Here is a 20,224-nt window from a genome sequence, read left to right as displayed (position 1 = left end):
TGCCACTAAATGCTGGCCACTTCGAGCAACCATCCCTATTACACAAAGACAGACAGGCAGGCAACTCAGAAGCCATTTCTCAAGCTCAGGGCTGTGACTGAAAACAGTTGATACTGCCACACCTCTGGGTGTCTGCACATGGAGGTGATACTGCCACACTTCTGGGTGTCTGCACAGGGAGGTGATTCTGCCACACCTCTGGGTGTCTGCACAGGGAGGTGATTCTGCCACACCTCTGGGTGTCTGCACAGGGAGGTGATTCTGCCACACCTCTGGGTGTCTGCACAGGGAGGTGAAGCCTATTATAAAGGCATGCAGACAGACAAAGGCAACTCCTCAACACCTCTTTACCTTCTCTATTCTCTCAACAGTTGTCTTTGGCTTGGGGCCAAAATACTATCCTCAACATTTAGACTGCCTTGATAAGCAACACTGCAGTAATTCCAGAATCTGTTTCATAATCTCTCCTTTTCCATGGCAGTGCCAGACTCAGAGTGGTTGGAATAACGTTAAAACCCTCTACTTCCTCATTACTGAAATACAACAGAACATATTTTCAGCTCAACACATGCAGGGCAGTTAATTATTACATTTGAGGTAATAACAACCAAAATACCATTATGCCTCGACATACGGGCTCCCTACCTCCAAGCCTTTAACAAATGCAGTAGGGTGAGTGAGGTTGTATATTAGGCCCAGAATAGAAGACATCTCTAGGGGATAACGGAGAGAAGGGCCTTACCTGTTGGTTGATGGAGCTGTAGTCGTTGGTAGTGGAAACGTCATCGTCCTCCGAGTCAAAGAACTCCTCCCGATTCTCCAGCAGCTCCGCCAGGATGCGGCTCACTGACTCCTGCTCCTTCAGGTCCTCCACGTCCGTGTCTAAACTAGAGTTACAGAAAATATGACCTCAGATCAGCAGTTATCATAAACACACATCGGTGTCTAAACTACAGTATACAGACAAGAAATGACCTCAGATCAGCTGTTATCAACCTTCATACCTGAAAGGCCTTCCACGTCCATGTCTAAACTACAGTACAGAAACAGAGAGGAAATGACCTCAGATCAGCTGTTATCCCAACCATCACACCTTACAATAATATACAGTGGGGAAAAAAAGTATTTAGTCAGCCACCAATTGTGCAAGTTCTCCCACTTAAAAAGATGAGAGAGGCCTGTAATTTTCATCATAGGTACACGTCAACTATGACAGACAAAATGAGGGAAAACAATCCAAAAATCACATTGTAGGATTTTTTATGAATTTATTTGCAAATTATGGTGGAAAATAAATATTTGGTCAATTACAAAAGTTTCTCAATACTTTGTTATATACCCTTTGTTGGCAATGACACAGGTCAAACGTTTTCTGTAAGTCTTCACAAGGTTTTCACACACTGTTGCTGGTATTTTGGCCCATTCCTCCATGCAGATCTCCGCTAGAGCAGTGATGTTTTGGGGCTGTTGCTGGGCAACACGGACTTTCAACTCCCTCCAAAGATTTTCTATGGGGTTGAGATCTGGAGACTGGCTAGGCCACTCCAGGACCTTGAAATGCTTCTTACGAAGCCACTCCTTCGTTGCCCGGGCGGTGTGTTTGGGATCATTGTCATGCTGAAAGACCCAGCCACGTTTCATCTTCAATGCCCTTGCTGATGGAAGGAGGTTTTCACTCAAAATCTCACGATACATGGCTCCATTCATTCTTTCCTTTACACGGATCAGTCGTCCTGGTCCCTTTGCAGAAAAAACAGCCCCAAAGCATGATGTTTCCACCCCCATGCTTCACAGTAGGTATGGTGTTCTTTGGATGCAACTCAGCATTCTTTGTCCTCCAAACACGACGAGTTGAGTTTTTACCAAAAAGTTATATTTTGGTTTCATCTGACCATATGACATTCTCCCAATCCTCTTCTGGATCATCCAAATGCACTCTAGCAAACTTCAGACGGGCCTGGACATGTACTGGCTTAAGCAGGGGGACACGTCTTGCACTGCAGGATTTGAGTCCCTGGCGGCGTAGTGTGTTACTGATGGTAGGCTTTGTTACTTTGGTCCCAGCTCTCTGCAGGTCATTCACTAGGTCCCCCCGTGTGGTTCTGGGATTTTTGCTCACCGTTCTTGTGATCATTTTGACCCCACGGGGTGAGATCTTGCGTGGAGCCCCAGATCGAGGGAGATTATCAGTGGTCTTGTATGTCTTCCATTTCTTAATAATTGCTCCCACAGTTGATTTCTTCAAACCAAGCTGCTTACCTATTGCAGATTCAGTCTTCCCAGCCTGGTGCAGGTCTACAATTTTGTTTCTGGTGTCCTTTGACAGCTCTTTGGTCTTGGCCATAGTGGAGTTTGGAGTGTGACTGTTTGAGGTTGTGGACAGGTGTCTTTTATACTGATAACAAGTTCAAACAGGTGCCATTAATACAGGTAACGAGTGGAGGACAGAGGAGCCTCTTAAAGAAGAAGTTACAGGTCTGTGAGAGCCAAAAATCTTGCTTGTTTGTAGGTGACCAAATACTTATTTTCCACCATAATTTGCAAATAAATTCATAAAAAATCCTACAATGTGATTTTCTGGATTTTATTTTCTCAATTTGTCTGTCATAGTTGACGTGTACCTATGATGAAAATTACAGGCCTCTCATCTTTTTAAGTGGGAGAACTTGCACAATTGGTGGCTGACTAAATACTTTTTTTCCCCACTGTAGTAACTTATTGCATCATTAAGTTTGACTTCAGATAGTCATCACATCAGATGACTAAGAAATAACATCACGTTAGTAAGTACACAACAATTAAATATACATTTCAAACATATGTATGTTGCTAGTGGTATTATAATTAGATTCTGGCATTGACAGAACAGCTGTTCTCTCCCTGAAGTCAACAGAACACGGCTGTTTTCAGAGCATTGGCTACAGATGACCTCCAGTCTAGAAGATTATCTGGGTGTGTTATTTATTTGAGAATATACATTAACGTTATATAATTAAGCAATAAGGCCCAAGGGGGTGTGGTATATGGCCAATATACCACGGTCTAAGGGCTGTTCTTATGCTCGACGCAATGCGGAGTGCCTGGATACAGCCCTTAGCCATGGTATATTGGACATATACCACAAACCCCGAGGTGCTTTATTGCTATTATAAACTGGTTATAAACTTAATTAGAGCAGTAAAAATAAATGTTTTGTCATACCCGTGGTATACGGTCTCAAGTACCACAGCTTTCAGCCAATCATCATTCAGGGCTCAAACCACCCAGTTTCTAATTCAATATAATTTGTGCTCTATCACCACTTGAGCAAAAAACCCTGTGAGTGGCAGCAAAGTGAATGAGCCATCAATATGCAGGTATTAACAAGTACTATAGGCCTTAGGTATGGAGATAGATCAGGAGATAGGTATTTAGGATGGACAGTTGATGTGCTGTCACTATTGTTGGTCGTACTGGAAGATGTCGGGTCCGAAGACGGCGGCAAGGGCTCCAACGCTCCAGCTCTCCTCCTGGAGTGAGGCCACGCTGGACAGGAAGCGGCACAGGAAGCGTAGCAGGCTGTAGTTGACCTGAGGCAGCTGCTGGAGGAAGTACTTCATGTTGCGGGCGACCTCCTCCTCACTGCTGTAGTCTGGACAACACACAACAGGGGTTTATAGGTGATGCTGCCAAGGGAAGAAAGTAAGGTGAGAGGGCAGGTGGAAAGGCAGAGAAGGGGAGGATGAAGAGAGAAGGAATAATGTGCAGCACCTGTATAGGGAGTACAGGTCAGATCGACAGAACATAAACAGGACGATGAAGAGGTAGGGGACAGTGGAGGTGAATGATGAAGATGGAGGATGACTAAGATTAACGTACCTTGGTAGAGCTGCAGGATGTGGGCCTGCATGCTTGCAGGGATGATGGGCTCTGGGAGCTCCTGCAGGAAAAGACGGAGCAGGCTGACGGCCGAGGCTAGGTCAGCCTCTTTCTCCAGGTCCACCTCCTCCCCAGAGTCATAGCGCTGCCGTAGCCACTCCACCCGCTCCGCGTTACCGTTGACCAGGAACAGCCCCTCCAGATCCAGACGCCCTGAGAGCAACACGGAGGCACAGAGGATAGCAGTCAATCACTGGCTCAGTCCGCTTAACAGTTCTTGATGAATTAATCCTCTCTACGGACCATATCAATGAGGACTGTGAATACAGCATTCATTCACTTTGAATGAGTAGAATGGCCGCTTGACTTTCTCAAACAGATCCCACAGTGATTTAATTACACAAATAAACTTCTCAACTTGTCATTTCTCAAATGGGTGAAATTGCACCATTTCCTAGATTTGTAGTGGTACTACAGATGTACTAACAGCTCAATCACAGAGCGTATTAATTTTGGGGAGGAAGGATTTTTATTTTACCCACAATCCCTTTCAGTGAGTGTTGGTTGGTTGTGCTAGTGGCTTCCTCTCTTTCCAGATACAGCAGCAAGATGACATCCTGCCTGTCTGTTGAATCAATTCCCACTATTGAAGCAGGGGGTGTGTACTGTACACAAGGAAGTCCCCAACCAGGAAGCAGAGAACACAATCATTACACTGTCATGTCATTCCACAACTCTGGTTTGTGCCTGGTTAAGGAAAACAGTGGGCGGTAACTGTAAGGGAGAGCGCTCTGGTATGTGCCCTGGCCCAGACCAGGCCCCCTGCCCACCTCCCCTCCATACCCAGCCTAACTAACCCCACTGGGGCTCCAGCAGCAGGCCCCCTGCCCAGCTCCCCTCCATACCCAGCCTAACTAACCCCACTGGGGCTCCAGCAGCAGGCCCCCTGCCCACCTCCCCTCCATACCCAGCCTAACTAACCCCAAAGGGGCTCCAGCAGCATCTCGCTGGCCTGGCCTCCTGCTGCGCACAGAGGTCTTATTAAGTCACAGTGATGGCATCCCATTGTGAGTGCAAACAGACAGATTCAAATTAACTTCTGGACTGCACAATTATCATTAATATGGCAACAGGCAGGGGAATGAAAGGTGTGTGTGTGGGAGGGGTGTCGTGTATTACATAACCACCAGGTCTGCCTGATGGCAAATGGAATTGAGTTGACTGGTGAGCTACCTGGAGATAAACCAAGATGAAATGCATAGGAGGAAGTGAAAATCCCTGTCATGGTAATAGGAACTGAATGGATGTTTACGCCTGTGGAGTTGCAGCATTATGCCTACATTGGATTGACTAGCTCATTTTTTGCCCTACGCCCATACTTTCATAGTTTAAAGGAGTTGAGGTTGGCAAAAAAAGCTACGCAACGGAGGAAGCACATCTTTGATCGCAGTGCATGTAGAGTTCAGCTTATCACAGAGAGGATCTCTCCAAACTACATTTTTGGTTTATCGTGTTGCTAGGAGGACAGTCATGACTGTAACTGTTTCTTTTCTGCTCTTCTTAAACCACAGCCACTAGTTCGGCTAGGCTATATGGAACATGAGAAGATTCTTCCTAAATAATAACGTACACCATCTATCATCTGTGTTTTAATGTCAATCAAGTAGAAGCGTCGCCAGTGGGGATTGATACAGAGGCTGAAATGATGACAGGTACATGTTCATCTAAAGTACCGGAGGGAGTTGTCAAAACAATCCACGACGATATAAAACAAGACAGTGGCAGAATAATGGGATTTACTGTGCACATAAAAATATACCCTAAGGTAAATGTGATGCTCAATGAGGTGATTCATTTGCCAGAGAGAGAGCATGTATTTTGGAGGTCCCATCTGTGCAGCTCTCCTGTGTAGCACTCGGGCGATAGACACAAACAGGACATAAGGTATTTGACGAAGTACTGGCTCCCGTTTGATGCCTGAGTAGCTAGAAATACAGTTTGTGAATGTCCCACTCACCGTGCTCCTCGATGTACTCTACGATGTGCCTGACCAGTAGGGGGACCTCCTGGCCTGGCTGGCCTCTCTGCTGCACCTCATCTAGGGGAACCCCAAAAACCCTGGCTGGTGTCAGGGAGTTGCTGGGGGAAGGAGAGAGGCTCTTCCTCATCGCTTCCACAGCCGAGCTGCTTCCGAAGGTCTGGATGCCCGCCACCGCCAAACACACACCGGAGAGACACAGAGAGGGAGAGACTGTCACGGGCTGTGTTCTCCATCCGACATACATATCCAAACACACACAGGGCAGCCGAAGGGGCAGGTCCCACCATTTTAAAGACACACAGGGCAGCCAGTGTAGTTGTTATCAGACCAAGCTAGCTCTGAGCCAGTGGTTGTTATCAGACCCAACTAGCTCTGAGCCAGTGGTTGTTATCAGACCCAACTAGCTCTGAGCCAGTGGTTGTTATCAGACCCAAGCTAGCTCTGAGCCAGTGGTTGTTATCAGACCCAGCTAGCTCTGAGCCAGTGGTTGTTATCAGACCCAACTAGCTCTGAGCCAGTGGTTGTTATCAGACCAAGCTAGCTCTGAGCCAGTGGTTGTTATCAGACCCAACTAGCTCTGAGCCAGTGGTTGTTATCAGACCCAGCTAGCTCTGAGCCAGTGGTTGTTATCAGACCCAGCTAGCTCTGAGCCAGTGGTTGTTATCAGACCAAGCTAGCTCTGAGCCAGTGGTTGTTATCAGACCCAGCTAGCTCTGAGCCAGTGGTTGTTTTCAGACCCAGCTAGCTCTGAGCCAGTGGTTGTTATCAGACCCAGCTAGCTCTGAGCCAGTGGTTGTTATCAGACCCAGCTAGCTCTGAGCCAGTGTAGTTATCATTAGACCCAGCTAGCTCTGAGCTAGTGTAGTTATCATTAGACCCAGCTAGCTCTGAGCCAGTGGTTGTTATCAGACCCAGCTAGCTCTGAGCCAGTGGTTGTTATCAGACCCAGCTAGCTCTGAGCCAGTGTAGTTATCATTAGACCCAGCTAGCTCTGAGCTAGTGTAGTTATCATTAGACCCAGCTAGCTCTGAGCTAGTGTAGTTATCATTAGACCCAGCTAGCTCTGAGCTAGTGTAGTTATCAGACCCAGCTAGCTCTGAGCTAGTGTAGTTGTTACCAGACCCAGCTAGCTCTGAGCTAGTGTGGTTATCATCAGACCCAGCTAGCTCTGAGCCAGTGTAGTTGTTATCAGACCCAGCTAGCTCTGAGCCAGTGGTTGTTATCAGACCCAGCTAGCTCTGAGCCAGTGTAGTTATCATTAGACCCAGCTAGCTCTGAGCCAGTGTAGTTATCAGACCCAGCTAGCTCTGAGCTAGTGTAGTTGTTACCAGACCCAGCTAGCTCTGAGCTAGTGTGGTTATCATCAGACCCAGCTAGCTCTGAGCCAGTGTAGTTGTTACCAGACCCAGCTAGCTCTGAGCCAGTGTAGTTGTTACCAGACCCAGCTAGCTCTGAGCCAGTGTAGTTGTTACCAGACCCAGCTAGCTCTGAGCTAGTGTAGTTATCATCAGACCCAGCTAGCTCTGAGCCAGTGTAGTTGTTACCAGACCCAGCTAGCTCTGAGCCAGTGGTTGTTATCAGGTTCCAGCTAGCTCGGAGTGAGTGGGTTATGTAAGTAGTGTCATGTGCAAGTGTCTGCCTGACAGCCATCAGAACAGGCATAGATAGTTACAATGCTAATGGGAGCAGGTGCCTGGGCATGGAGCGCTAGCTAGGCTACATTTCAGTGACAGGTTTCAGTGTTCTATGCCCTGTTAAACACACACACACACTACCCAGGCCAGTGACCTCCCTAAAGATGGGCTCTACTTAAGCAATAAGACCCGAGGGGGTGTGGTATATGGCCAATATACCACGGCTAAGGGCTGTTCTTAAGCACGACGCAACGCGGAGTGCCTGGATACAGCCCATAGCCGTAGTATATTGGAAATATACCACAAACCCCAGAGGTGCCTAATTGCTATTATAAACTGGTTATCAACGTAATTAGAGCAGTAAAAATAAATGTTTTGTTATACCCGTGGTATACGGTCTGATATACCACGTCTGTCAGCCAATCAGCATTCAGGGCTCGAACCACCCAGTTTATAATACAGGTCAGCCTAGGGCATATTAGTCTGTTAAAACAAATCCAGATCTGACCCATTCACACATCAATGACTGACTGCAGCCTGTATTCAACCACTGCAGTGTGTTGTGGCTCTCCATTTGTTCTAAATGGCCAGATGCTATGGGTTGTTGTTGTGGTTGTTGCAGTACTCACCGTTCAGCACTTAAAACACCCAGTAGTTCACCTTATCTTCAGCACCACTCACTAGCAGTGAATCGAATGGTCATCTATGGCTGCTTCAGGTTATGGCAAAAGATGAGCCTGTAGTTCCTCATTGACAGACCGCGAATCCTGATCAGGACTTCAGTAGCTAAGCTGCAGGGGAGAATGGAGAAAGAGAGAAAATAAAAATAAAAGTGTTTGAAAGAAGCCGCTTTCTTAGTTAGGTCCAATACTTTCTATGATACTGACAAGATAGTCGAGTGATCGCTAGAACAATGGAAATACATGTCCTCAAAGACGGAAGGCAGGCAGGAGGAGGCATGATCAGGTGGGACCATTCTAGGGTTGTCTAGATGGGATACAACTTATGTTAAAATTGAATTTTCGTATCAGGTTAGGAGAATTTACGCAGCAGTTTAGGAGCTTTAGGGTAAGCGTACCTATTAAGCCCACTTTCATATTTGGATTCAAATAAAAAAAACATTTTCTGCTGTTTGTTTCAACTAATTCATCTGGTTGTTATATCCATAGCCTTTTTATTCTAAGCCAATCAGATGTTTTATTAAGTTGTTGACAATTATGTGTAAGTTCCACATTTCAAAGGCTACCCTCAGATAGACACATTTTTTACCTTCTAAGATAAGTGATCATATTTTATCTAAAATGAAGAGATGAATGTGTTGATATATGCACATGATAGCATATTTTATGATCATTCATTATTTCTTGCCAATTTAAAACATGGGGTCTTCATGCTATCAGTCGTGCCTGCATGTCATAGTCTCACAGTAGCAACATAACTTGGTGAACTACAAGATAATATATTTCAGGCATTCACAGCTTACATTTTTAAACACATTGTCTTATTTTACTGTTAAATGAACCTTACATTGTTATACATAAATGCCATTTTGGTCAATTTGACATTTATCTCAGGTGGGCTTAAAGGGTACAGTAGCACAAAAAGCATTCCCTCTATACCAGGGGTCTCCAACCCTGTTCCTGGAGAGCAACCCTCCTGTAAGTTTTCGCTCCAACCTCAGTTGTAACTAACCTGGTTCAGTTTATCAACCAGCTAATTATTAGAACCAGGTGTGTTAAATTAGGGTTAGAGTGAAAACCTACAGGACGGTAGCTCTCCAGGAACAGGGTTGGAGAGAACCTACAGGACAGTAGATCTCCAGGAACAGGGTTGGAGAGAACCTACAGGACAGTAGATCTCCAGGAACAGGGTTAGAGAGAGAACCTACAGGACGGTAGCTCTCCAGGAACAGGGTTGGAGAGAACCTACAGGACAGTAGATCTCCAGGAACAGGGTTGGAGAGAACCTACAGGACAGTAGATCTCCAGGAACAGGGTTAGAGTGAGAACCTACAGGACGGTAGCTCTCCAGGAACAGGGTTGGAGAGAACCTACAGGACAGTAGATCTCCAGGAACAGGGTTGGAGAGAACCTACAGGACAGTAGATCTCCAGGAACAGGGTTAGAGAGAGAACCTACAGGACGGTAGCTCTCCAGGAACAGGGTTGGAGAGAACCTACAGGACAGTAGATCTCCAGGAACAGGGTTGGAGAGAACCTACAGGACAGTAGATCTCCAGGAACAGGGTTAGAGAGAGAACCTACAGGACGGTAGCTCTCCAGGAACAGGGTTAGAGTGAGAACCTACAGGATGGTAGATCTCCAGGAACAGGGTTAGAGTGACAACCTACAGGATGGTAGATCTCCAGGAACAGGGTTAGAGTGAGAACCTACAGGATGGTAGATCTCCAGGAACAGGGTTAGAGTGAGAACCTACAGGATGGTAGATCTCCAGGAACAGGGTTAGAGTGAGAACCTACAGGACGGTAGATCTCCAGGAACAGGGTTAGAGTGAGAACCTACAGGACGGTAGATCTCCAGGAACAGGGTTAGAGTGAGAACCTACAGGATGGTAGCTCTCCAGGAACAGGGTTGGAGAGAACCTACAGGATGGTAGATCTCCAGGAACAGGGTTAGAGTGAGAACCTACAGGATGGTAGATCTCCAGGAACAGGGTTAGAGTGAGAACCTACAGGACGGTAGATCTCCAGGAACAGGGCTGGAGAGCACTGCTCTATTCAGAATGTAAATGACAATAAAGCATTATTGTTCAATATGATCAATACTAACTTTGCATAATATTGTAGTCTATAGTGTATATTTATTCCGCAAACCAATAGTTTCCAAATATTTTATGAGTAGACTTTGCTATTCTCTCTTTTCACCACAAATCACTGTTGTTCCAATTAAGCCCAGTATGCTCCTATTTGCATTGAAACCCATGGGGATAGTGTATTGATTTCCCTAATATTCAATGAACATGAGCATAAATATGTTTTTGGTTCAGATTTATGTTGATTAAAACACACAAAAACTACAGATATGCACATTGTGCATCTAGCCATGGTGCCTTTACCAAGATTAGAACCAGTTAGAAAACTCTCTCTCCAAGACGTTTGGAGAGGACAGTAGTCATTGATGCAGAGCTAGAAGAATAAGATCAGGGTTGAGGGATAGAAGACCTACAAGTGGTGGTTAGAAATGCAAACAAATGAGGGACAAGATGACCATTGGGAAACTACTCATGTACTTATGGGTGGGGGCATAGTCATATGGTTGTCTTCCATTCATCCACGTTAGGAAGACAATTTGAACTAATTAACAAGAACAGCAGTACAGCAAATGTGAATCAACTTTCAGATAATTATTTGAAAGCTGTGTGTTATTGTCTTTGTTGAATGCCTTCTTATCCACAGCGGGCCCAGATTTATGTTCTAACCAAGCAATATGACACCTGATTCAACTAATCATGTCTTGATTGAAGTCTATGATTAGTTGATTTGTTGAATCAGGTGTGTACTGGTCAACAGGAACTAAAGCCTAAGTCCACATTGATCTCTGTGGATACGACTGGACATAAGTTCAACTTTCATGATGAATAGTAATGATCCGTTTATTTTAATAACATTAGGGGAGATTAATATAATCACATTTTACCTAAGAAATGTAAGTTTGTACGTTTTGAACATTTGGAAATGAATTAAAATGGATTATTTAAGAGGTGGGCTTATTTGGAACACCCATGGGTTTAAAGGTACACTCTGTACCCATTAAGCCCAGTCTGGACCTTTCACATATTGTATCAAATATTTTGATGTGTTATTAAAACATGTTTTAAATAAAGTCTTAAAACTTCAGGAGAGTAATCTTTCATTTTATATCCACTTTTCTTATAAACATTTGGGCAGTATACACTGAGTGTACAAAACATTAGGAACACCTGCTCTTTCCATGACAGACTGACCAGGTGAATCCAGGTGAAAGCTATGATCCCTTACTGATGTCACTTGTTAAATCCACTTCAATCAGTGTAGGTGAAAGGGAGGAGACCGATTAAAGTATTTTTAAGCCTCGAGACAAATTTGACGAAATTGCAAGTGCATCCATTTATATCAGTGTTTTGGTCAAATTTACATGTACATTTTAGTCATTTAGCAGACGCTCTTATACAGAAAATCTATATACAATGTGTGCAAATGTAGTAAATTATGGAGGTAAGGCAATAAATAGGCCATTGTGCAAAATAATTACAATTATAATTTAGTATTAACACTGGAGTGATATACAGTGGGGGAAAAAAGTATTTAGTCAGCCACCAATTGTGCAAGTTCTCCCACTTAAAAAGATGAGAGAGGCCTGTAATTTTCATCATAGGTACACGTCAACTATGACAGACAAAATGAGAAAAAGAAATCCAGAAAATCACATTGTAGGATTTTTAAATGAATTTATTTGCAAATTATGGTGGAAAATAAGTATTTGGTCAATAACAAAAGTTTCTCAATACTTTGTGTGATGTCACGAGAGGCTACACAGCTTTCAGCGGGATTGCTCAAGTAGTGCAAGGAGACCAGGTTCAACCAAAACAAGGATTTTATTAAAGGTCTTGGGAAACTAACGAAAGTATAACACAATTCTGTTCTCTGGTGGCTCTTTAAGGGTTAACAGTTCAGGGATGTCTCTTCCACATCCAAAATCATAACTCTCCCTCGCTCAAATAACTTTTCCCCAGTCTTACTGTATTCCACGTTGCAGCTAGACTTTGCAGACTGCTCTCTCTTCAACTCCTCCAACTCTAGGACCAGGGACTCAGCCTCCTGTTGTCTCTCCTTGAGTTTCTTACTGAACGCATCAGCCTTGGTTTTAGCAGAGTTTAGCTTCTGTTGAGCAGCTTTCAGTTCCTTCTCTCTCTCTGCCTCCGCATTCTTCATCTTGTTCTCCAACACCTTGTACTTCTCCTCTGCCTTCTTCTGGACCTCCTTACTACTGCGCAGGGTCTCCTCACACTCCTCGATGGTCCTGCGCAGCCTCTCCAGCTCCTCCTGTTGCTTATGGAAGGAGCTCTGTTGGAGTTTAGCCTGGAGGATATCTAACTCTTCTGTCTTCATGTCTAACTGTTGCTTTAACAAACGATACCTCTCAGCGGTCCCCTTCAGACCAGACAGTTCTTTGTCCAGATTCTGTAGCTCCGTCTCTGTGTCGGTCTGGGCACCTGCCATCCCTATCAGAGCCCGGGCGGGAGTGAGTAACTCGAGGATTGCACCGAGCCTTCCCAGGATGAGTCTTGCCTCTCCGTTTCCGAGGTACTCGGGTTATCCTCTCCTGAGACTCTCTCCAGAGTGGGTAAAAGGCTGGGCAGTCCCGCCCAATTAGGACAGGGACGGGGAGGGAATCAACCACCCCCGCCGTCGTGTGTATGGTTCCCGTGTGCTGGTCATTGTAAGTTCAGTAATGGGGTATTCTCTGGTGTCCCCATGGACACAGGAAACTGGGAGGACTTTCCCCGGGGTCAGACACGTGGGGCCCACCAAATCCTTACGCACCAGGGTGGCCCGGCTACCAGAATCCAGTAAGGCCTCCACATCATGGTGATTCACAGTTACCGGGCAGGTGGGGGGGATCTGGGCCGCCATCCTCTACGACTCCCAAGAGCGAGGCAAATGGTGTGTGGGTGCTGAGCTGGAGGACTCCGCAGTGGGCATAGGTTCATCGGCTGGTTTCCCACACTGCCAGGAGATATGTCCCATCTCCCCACACCGGTAACACTGTCGAGGTTCCCCATCCTGGTGTACTCTTCTTGGACCCGCCTGGTTTCTGGCTCCCGGGAGCCGGGATAAGTCCTGACGTGGCTGGGTTCGAGACCTTGGGGTCCTTTTGGACGGGTTCTTCCCATTTGTGGTGGGGCCGCACTCCTGGGGTCTTTCGGGAAGCATTCAGCATCTCCGCTGTGGCCTGGTACTTTTCCACAGCTTCCACGGTCAGATCAGCCGTGGTCAAGGCCTGTTGACTGATGAACCGTTTTGCCTCATAAGGCAGGGCGCGAGGTAACGATCCACCACAACGGCCTCCACCACCGCCGCTGCTGTATTCCTCTGCGGATCCAGCCATTTTCTTGCGGGATTCGGACAAGTTCATGCATCTGCGCCCGAGGAGGTTGGTCTGGTTGGAAGGTCCAGCTGTGAAAGCGCTGGGCCATACCAAACTTTGTGAGTCCATATCTGCTGAGGATCTCAGACTTCAGGGCATCATAGTCAGTAACCTGGTCAGGGCCCAGGTCCCGGACAGCATTCAGCGCTTCCCCGGTTAGGAAGGGGGCTAACAGACCAACCCACTGTTGCTTGGGCCAGGCTTCCCTAGTGGCCGTGGCCTCAAATGCATGCAGGTATGCCTCAATGTCATCGGTAGCTCCCATCTTAGATATAAAGTCACTTGCCTTTATTGGGCGGGTATTTTGGACCACCCTCTGTCTCTGCAACTGCAATTCCTCTGCCTTCAGAAGTTGGCTTTCTTTTGCTCCTCCAAGAGAGCCACGTTTGCTTGCATCTGGGCGTGCTGGCCAGCAACAAGGGCTTTCAATATGTCCTCCATTTCAGCGGGGGGAGCCTACGGCCAACTTGGAAAACTGGGTGATCAAACCTTCGGTATCCTCCTCTGACATGCACTATTAACGCTTGAGCGTGCCCGTATTCACCACCATCTGTGATGTCACGAGAGGCTACACAGCTTTCAGCGGGATTGCTCAAGTAGTGCAAGGAGACCAGGTTCAACCAAAACAAGGATTTTATTAAAGGTCTTGGGAAACTAACGAAAGTATAACACAATTCTGTTCTCTGGTGGCTCTTTAAGGGTTAACAGTTCAGGGATGTCTCTTCCACATCCAAAATCATAACTCTCCCTCGCTCAAATAACTTTTCCCCAGTCTTACTGTATTCCACGTTGCAGCTAGTGGCCAACCCAGCAAAACGTCCTTCCAAATGCCCACACGTATTTCCACAGGTGCATATATCCAAAGGTGAGTATTTCCCAAAGGTAAGTATCTCCAAATCCTTATATTCCTCATGGAAGTGGACGTGCAGCACTCTTGTCCTCCAGAGAGCCCAGGTTGGAGACTGTGTCTCTTCCCTTCAACAAACCTTCAGCTCATCAGCTCCTGATTGGTTTCAGCTGCGTGGGAAGATTGGCCATAGAGGGTTGGAGTTCCCGACCATACCAGCAGATGGAGCCATAGCTGTCTGGGTTTGCAGCCATCTCAGGGGGATGTAACGTCCCTCCAGGACACAGCCTCTCGTGACATCACATTTGTTATATACCCTTTGTTGGCAATGACACAGGTCAAACGTTTTCTGTAAGTCTTCACAAGGTTTTCACACACTGTTGCTGGTATTTTGGCCCATTCCTCCATGCAGATCTCCTCTAGAGCAGTGATGTTTTGGGGCTGTCGCTGGGCAACACGGACTTTCAACTCCCTCCAAAGATTTTCTATGGGGTTGAGATCTGGAGACTGGCTAGGCCACTCCAGGACCTTGAAATGCTTCTTACGAAGCCACTCCTTCGTTGCCCGGGCGGTGTGTTTGGGATCATTGTCATGCTGAAAGACCCAGCCACGTTTCATCTTCAATGCCTCACGATACATGGCCCCATTCATTCTTTCCTTTACACGGATCAGTCGTCCTGGTCCCTTTGCAGAAAAACAGCCCCAAAGCATGATGTTTCCACCTCCATGCTTCACAGTAGGTATGGTGTTCTTTGGATGCAACTCAGCATTCTTTGTCCTCCAAACACGACGAGTTGAGTTTTTACCAAAAAGTTATATTTTGGTTTCATCTGACCATATGACATTCTCCCAATCCTCTTCTGGATCATCCAAATGCACTCTAGCAAACTTCAGACGGGCCTGGACATGTACTGGCTTAAGCAGGGGGACACGTCTTGCACTGCAGGATTTGAGTCCCTGGCGGCGTAGTGTGTTACTGATGGTAGGCTTTGTTACTTTGGTCCCAGCTCTCTGCAGGTCATTCACTAGGTCCCCCCGTGTGGTTCTGGGATTTTTGCTCACCGTTCTTGTGATCATTTTGACCCCACGGGGTGAGATCTTGCGTGGAGCCCCAGATCGAGGGAGATTATCAGTGGTCTTGTATGTCTTCCATTTCTTAATAATTGCTCCCACAGTTGATTTCTTCAAACCAAGCTGCTTACCTATTGCAGATTCAGTCTTCCCAGCCTGGTGCAGGTCTACAATTTTGTTTCTGGTGTCCTTTGACAGCTCTTTGGTCTTGGCCATAGTGGAGTTTGGAGTGTGACTGTTTGAGGTTGTGGACAGGTGTCTTTTATACTGATAACAAGTTCAAACAGGTGCCATTAATACAGGTAACGAGTGGAGGACAGAGGAGCCTCTAAAAGAAGAAGTTAAAGGTCTGTGAGAGCCAGAAATCTTGCTTGTTTGTAGGTGACCAAATACTTATTTTCCACCATAATTTGCAAATAAATTCATAAAAAATCCTACAATGTGATTTTCTGGAATTTTTTTCTCAATTTGTCTGTCATAATTGACGTGTACCTATGATGAAAATTACAGGCCTCTCTCATCTTTTTAAGTGGGAGAACTTGTACAATTGGTGGCTGACTAAATACTTTTTTCCCCCACTGTATGTGCAGAAGATGATGTGCAAATAGAGATACTGGGGTGCAAATGAGCAAAATAAATGTAAATAACAATATGGGGATGAGGTAGTTGGGTGGGCTAATTACAGATGGGCTGTGTACAGGTGCAGTAAGCTGCTCTGACAACTGATGCTTAAAGATAGTGAGGGAGAGAAGTGTCTCCAGCTTCAGAGATTTTTGCAGTTCGTTCCAGTCATTTGCAGCAGAGAACTGGAAGGAATGGCGACCAAAGGAGGTGTTGGCTTTGGGGATGACCAGTGAGATATACCTGCTGGAACGCATACTACGGGTGGGTGTTGCTATGGTGACCAATGAGCTAAGATAAGGCGGGGATTTGCCTAGAAGTGATTATTAGATGACCTGGAGCCAGTGGGTTTGGCGACGAATATGTAGTGAGGGCCAGCCAACGAGAGCGTACAGGTCACAATGGTGAGTTGTATATGGGGCTTTGGTGACAAAACGGATGGCACTGTGATAGACTACATCCAATTTGCTGAGTAGAGTGTTGGAAGCTATTTTGTAAATGACATCGCCGAAGTCAAGGATCGGTAGGATAGTCAGTTTTACGAGGGCATGTTTAGCAGCATGAGTGAAGGAGGCTTTGTTGCGAAATAGGAAGCCGATTCTAGATTTAACTTTGGATTGGAGATGCTTAATGTGAGTCTGGAAGGAGAGTTTACGGTCTAACCAGACACCTAGGTATTTGTAGTTGTCCACATATTCTAAGTCAGACCCGCCGAGAGTAGTGATTCTAGTTGGGCAGGCGGGTGCAAGCAGCGTTCGATTGAAGAGCATGCATTTAGTTTTACTAGCGTTTAAGAGCAGTTGGAGGCCACGGAAGGAGTGTTGTATGGCATTGAAGCTCGTTTGGAGGTTTGTTAACACAGTGTCCAATGAAGATGTATACAAAATGGTGTCTTAGATTTAGATTTTAGTCATTTAGCAGACGCTCTTATCCAGAGCGACTTACAGGAGCAATTAGGGTTAAGTGCCTTGCTCAAGGGTACGTAGACAGACTTTTCACCTAGTCGGCTCGGGGATTAGAACCAGCGACCTTTCGGTTACTGGCACAACGCTCTTAACCACTAAGCTACCTGCCGCCTTCTGCATAGAGGTGGATCTGAGAGTCACCAGCAGCAAGAGCGACATCATTGATATACACAGAGAATAGAGTCGGCCCGAGAATTGAACCCATGGCACCCCCATAGAGACTGCCAGAGGTCCAGATAACAGGCCCTCCGATTTGACACATTGGACTCTATCTGAGAAGTAGTTGGTGAACAAGGCGAGGCAGTCATTTGAGAAACCAAGGCTATTTAGTCTGCCAATAAGAATGCAGTGATTGACAGAGTCAAAAGCCTTGGCCAGGTCGATGAAGACGGCTGCACAGTACTGTCTTTTATCGATCGCGGTTATTATATCGTTTAGGACCTTGAGCGTGGCTGAGGTACACCCATGACCAGCTCGGAAACCAGATTGCATAGCGGAGAAATGGTCGGTGATCTGTTTGTTAACTTGGCTTTCAAATACTTTCGAAAGGCAGGGCAGGATGGATATAGGTCTGTAACAGTTTGGATCTAGAGTGTCACCCCCTTTGAAGAGGGGGATGACCGCAGCAGCTTTCCAATCTCTGGGGATCTCAGACGATACGAAAGAGAGGTTGAACAGGCTGGTAATAGGGGTTGCGACAATTTCGGCAGCTAATTTTAGAAAGAAAGGGTCCAGATTGTCTAGCCCAGCTGATTTGTAGGGGTCCAGATTTCACAGCTCTTTCAGAACATCAGCTATCTGAATTTGAGTGAAGGAGAAGCGGGGGGAGGGCATGTTGCAGCGGAGGGTGCAGAGCTGGTGGCCGGGGTAGGGGTAGCCAGGTGGAAAGCACGGCCAGCCGTAGAAAAATGCTTGTTGAAATGTTCGATTATCGTAGATTTATCGGTAGTGACAGTGTTTCCTAGCCTCAGTGCAGTGGGCAGCTGGGAGGAGGTGCTCTTATTCTCCATGGACTTTACAGTGTCCCAAAACTTTTTGGAGTTAGTGCTACAGGATGCAAATTTCTGATTGTGTATATTGGTTCCTGACTTCCGTGAAAAGTTGTATATCGCGGGGGCTGTTCGATGCTAATGCAGTACGCCACAGGATGTTTTTGTGCTGGTGAAGGGCAGTCAAGTCTGGGTGAACCAGGGACTATATCTGTTCTTAGTTCTGAATTTTTTTGAATGGGGCGTGCTTATTTAAGATGGAGAGGAAAGCACTTTTAAAGAACAACCAGGCATCCTCTACTGATGGAATGAGGTCAATATCCATCCAGGATACCCGGGCCAGGTCAATTAGAAAGGCCTGCTCGCTGAAGTGTTTTAGGGAGCGTTTGACAGTGATGAGGGGTGGTCGTTTGACCGCGGACCCATTATGGACGCAGGCAATGAGGCAGTGATCGCTGAGATCCTGGTTGAAGACAGCGGAGGTGTATTTAGAGGGTAAATTAGTCAGGATGATATCTATAAGGGTGCCCATGTTTACGGATTTAGGGTTGTACCTGGTAGGTTCCTTGATAATTTGTGTGAGATCGAGGGCATCTAGTTTAGATTGTAGGATGGCCGAGGTGTTAAGCATATCCCAGTTTAGGTCACCAAGCAATACGAACTCTGAGGATAGATGGGGGGGCAATCAATTCACATATGGTGTTCAGGGCACAGCTGGGGGCTGAGGGGGGTCTGTAGCAAGCGGCAACAGTGAGAGACTTATTTCTGAAAAGGTGGATTTTTAGAAGTAGGAGCTCAAACTGTTTGGGCACAGACCTGGATAGTATGATAGAGCTCTGCAGGCTCGCTCTACAGTAGATTGCAACTCCGCCCCCTTTGGCAGTTCTATCTAGACAGAAAATGTTGTAGTTGGGAAAGGACATTTCAGAATCTTTGGTGGCCTTCCTAAGCCAGGATTCAGACACTGCTAGAACATCAGGGTTGGCGGAGTGTGCTAACGCAGTGAATAACTCAAACTTAGGGAGGAGGCTTCTGATGTTAACATGCAAGAAACAAAGGCTTTTGCGGTTACAGAAGTGAACAAATGATAGCGCCTGGGGAGCAGGAGTGATACTAGGGGCTACAGGGCCTGGGTTAACCTCTACATCACCAGAGGAACAGAGGAGGAGTAGAATAAGGATATGGCTAAAGGCTTTAAGAACTGGTCTTCTAGTGCGTTGGGTACAGAGAAAAAAAGGGGCAGATTTCCGGGCGTTGTAGAATAGATTCAGGGCATTATGTACAGACAAGAATATGGAAGGATATGAGTACAGTGGAGGTAAACCTAAGCATTGGGTAAAGATGAAAGAGATAGCATCACTGGAGGCACTGATTGAGCTGGTCTCCGTGTGTATGGGGGGTGGGACAAAGGAGCTATCTGAGACAGGTTGAGCAGGACTGGGGGCTCTACAATGAAAAAGTACAGTTAGAACTAACCGAAACAGCAATAGGCAAGGCATATTGACATGGGAGAGAGGCATAAAGCAGTCACAGGTGTTATTCGAGAGAGCTAAGACAACAGCTGGTAATGGCGACGAAAGTTTGAGCTGAGGCTAAACGAGATGGTTCAAAAGAAATGTAGTTCCACAAACTTATGACAATTTGGCTAATTACCAACATTTTCATAAAAAAATACAATAAATGAAGATATTCCAGTTATCCCACACAAAGCATACCGTTAGTATTCTAGAGAATAGCCTAATCCGGACATTTCATCCAGAAGCTATCCACATGCGTGTGCCCGTGGGAGACAGCTATGTTAGAGTCCAGTTGAGCAAGGCTTCTTCCTAATTAGGCTAGTGTAGCTAGATGGTGGAACTGGAAGATGTGCATACTGGCCTGTCTCATGGACCTCCAAACGATTCCTCAGCTCAGGAGTCTTTCAAGCGAAACAAAGCTACGCTAACTACAGGCTGTTCTTGCCCGTCGGCTAAGTAAGAGCTGCCTTCTCTGGGGAGATAGTAGAGATTTTTGAGTGCCATTAAGTGCACTGTGCAGTAACATCTTTATAAGA

General features: G+C 46.1%; 1 protein-coding gene across 4 annotated transcripts in view; it reads right to left on the bottom strand.

Moving 5' to 3' along the window:
• Positions 1 to 20,224, bottom strand: part of LOC121544825 (protein FAM13B-like) — an 87,547-nt gene that overhangs the window by 52,377 nt on the left and 14,946 nt on the right. For all 4 annotated transcript variants that reach the window (XM_045226062.1, XM_045226060.1, XM_045226066.1 and 1 more), the window contains 5 exons: positions 8,163 to 8,324; positions 5,876 to 6,056; positions 3,859 to 4,071; positions 3,454 to 3,631; positions 743 to 887 (listed from right to left, as the gene is read on the bottom strand). In XM_045226062.1, coding sequence (XP_045081997.1) covers positions 743 to 887; positions 3,454 to 3,631; positions 3,859 to 4,071; positions 5,876 to 6,026 — 687 coding nt within the window. In that variant the 5' untranslated portion in view covers positions 6,027 to 6,056; positions 8,163 to 8,324. The remainder of the gene's footprint in view (positions 1 to 742; positions 888 to 3,453; positions 3,632 to 3,858; positions 4,072 to 5,875; positions 6,057 to 8,162; positions 8,325 to 20,224) is intronic.

The sequence above is a fragment of the Coregonus clupeaformis genome, chromosome 2 (assembly GCF_020615455.1).
Source record: "Coregonus clupeaformis isolate EN_2021a chromosome 2, ASM2061545v1, whole genome shotgun sequence".
NCBI lineage: Eukaryota > Metazoa > Chordata > Actinopteri > Salmoniformes > Salmonidae > Coregonus > Coregonus clupeaformis.
This window is presented reverse-complemented; position numbering and strand designations above follow the sequence as displayed.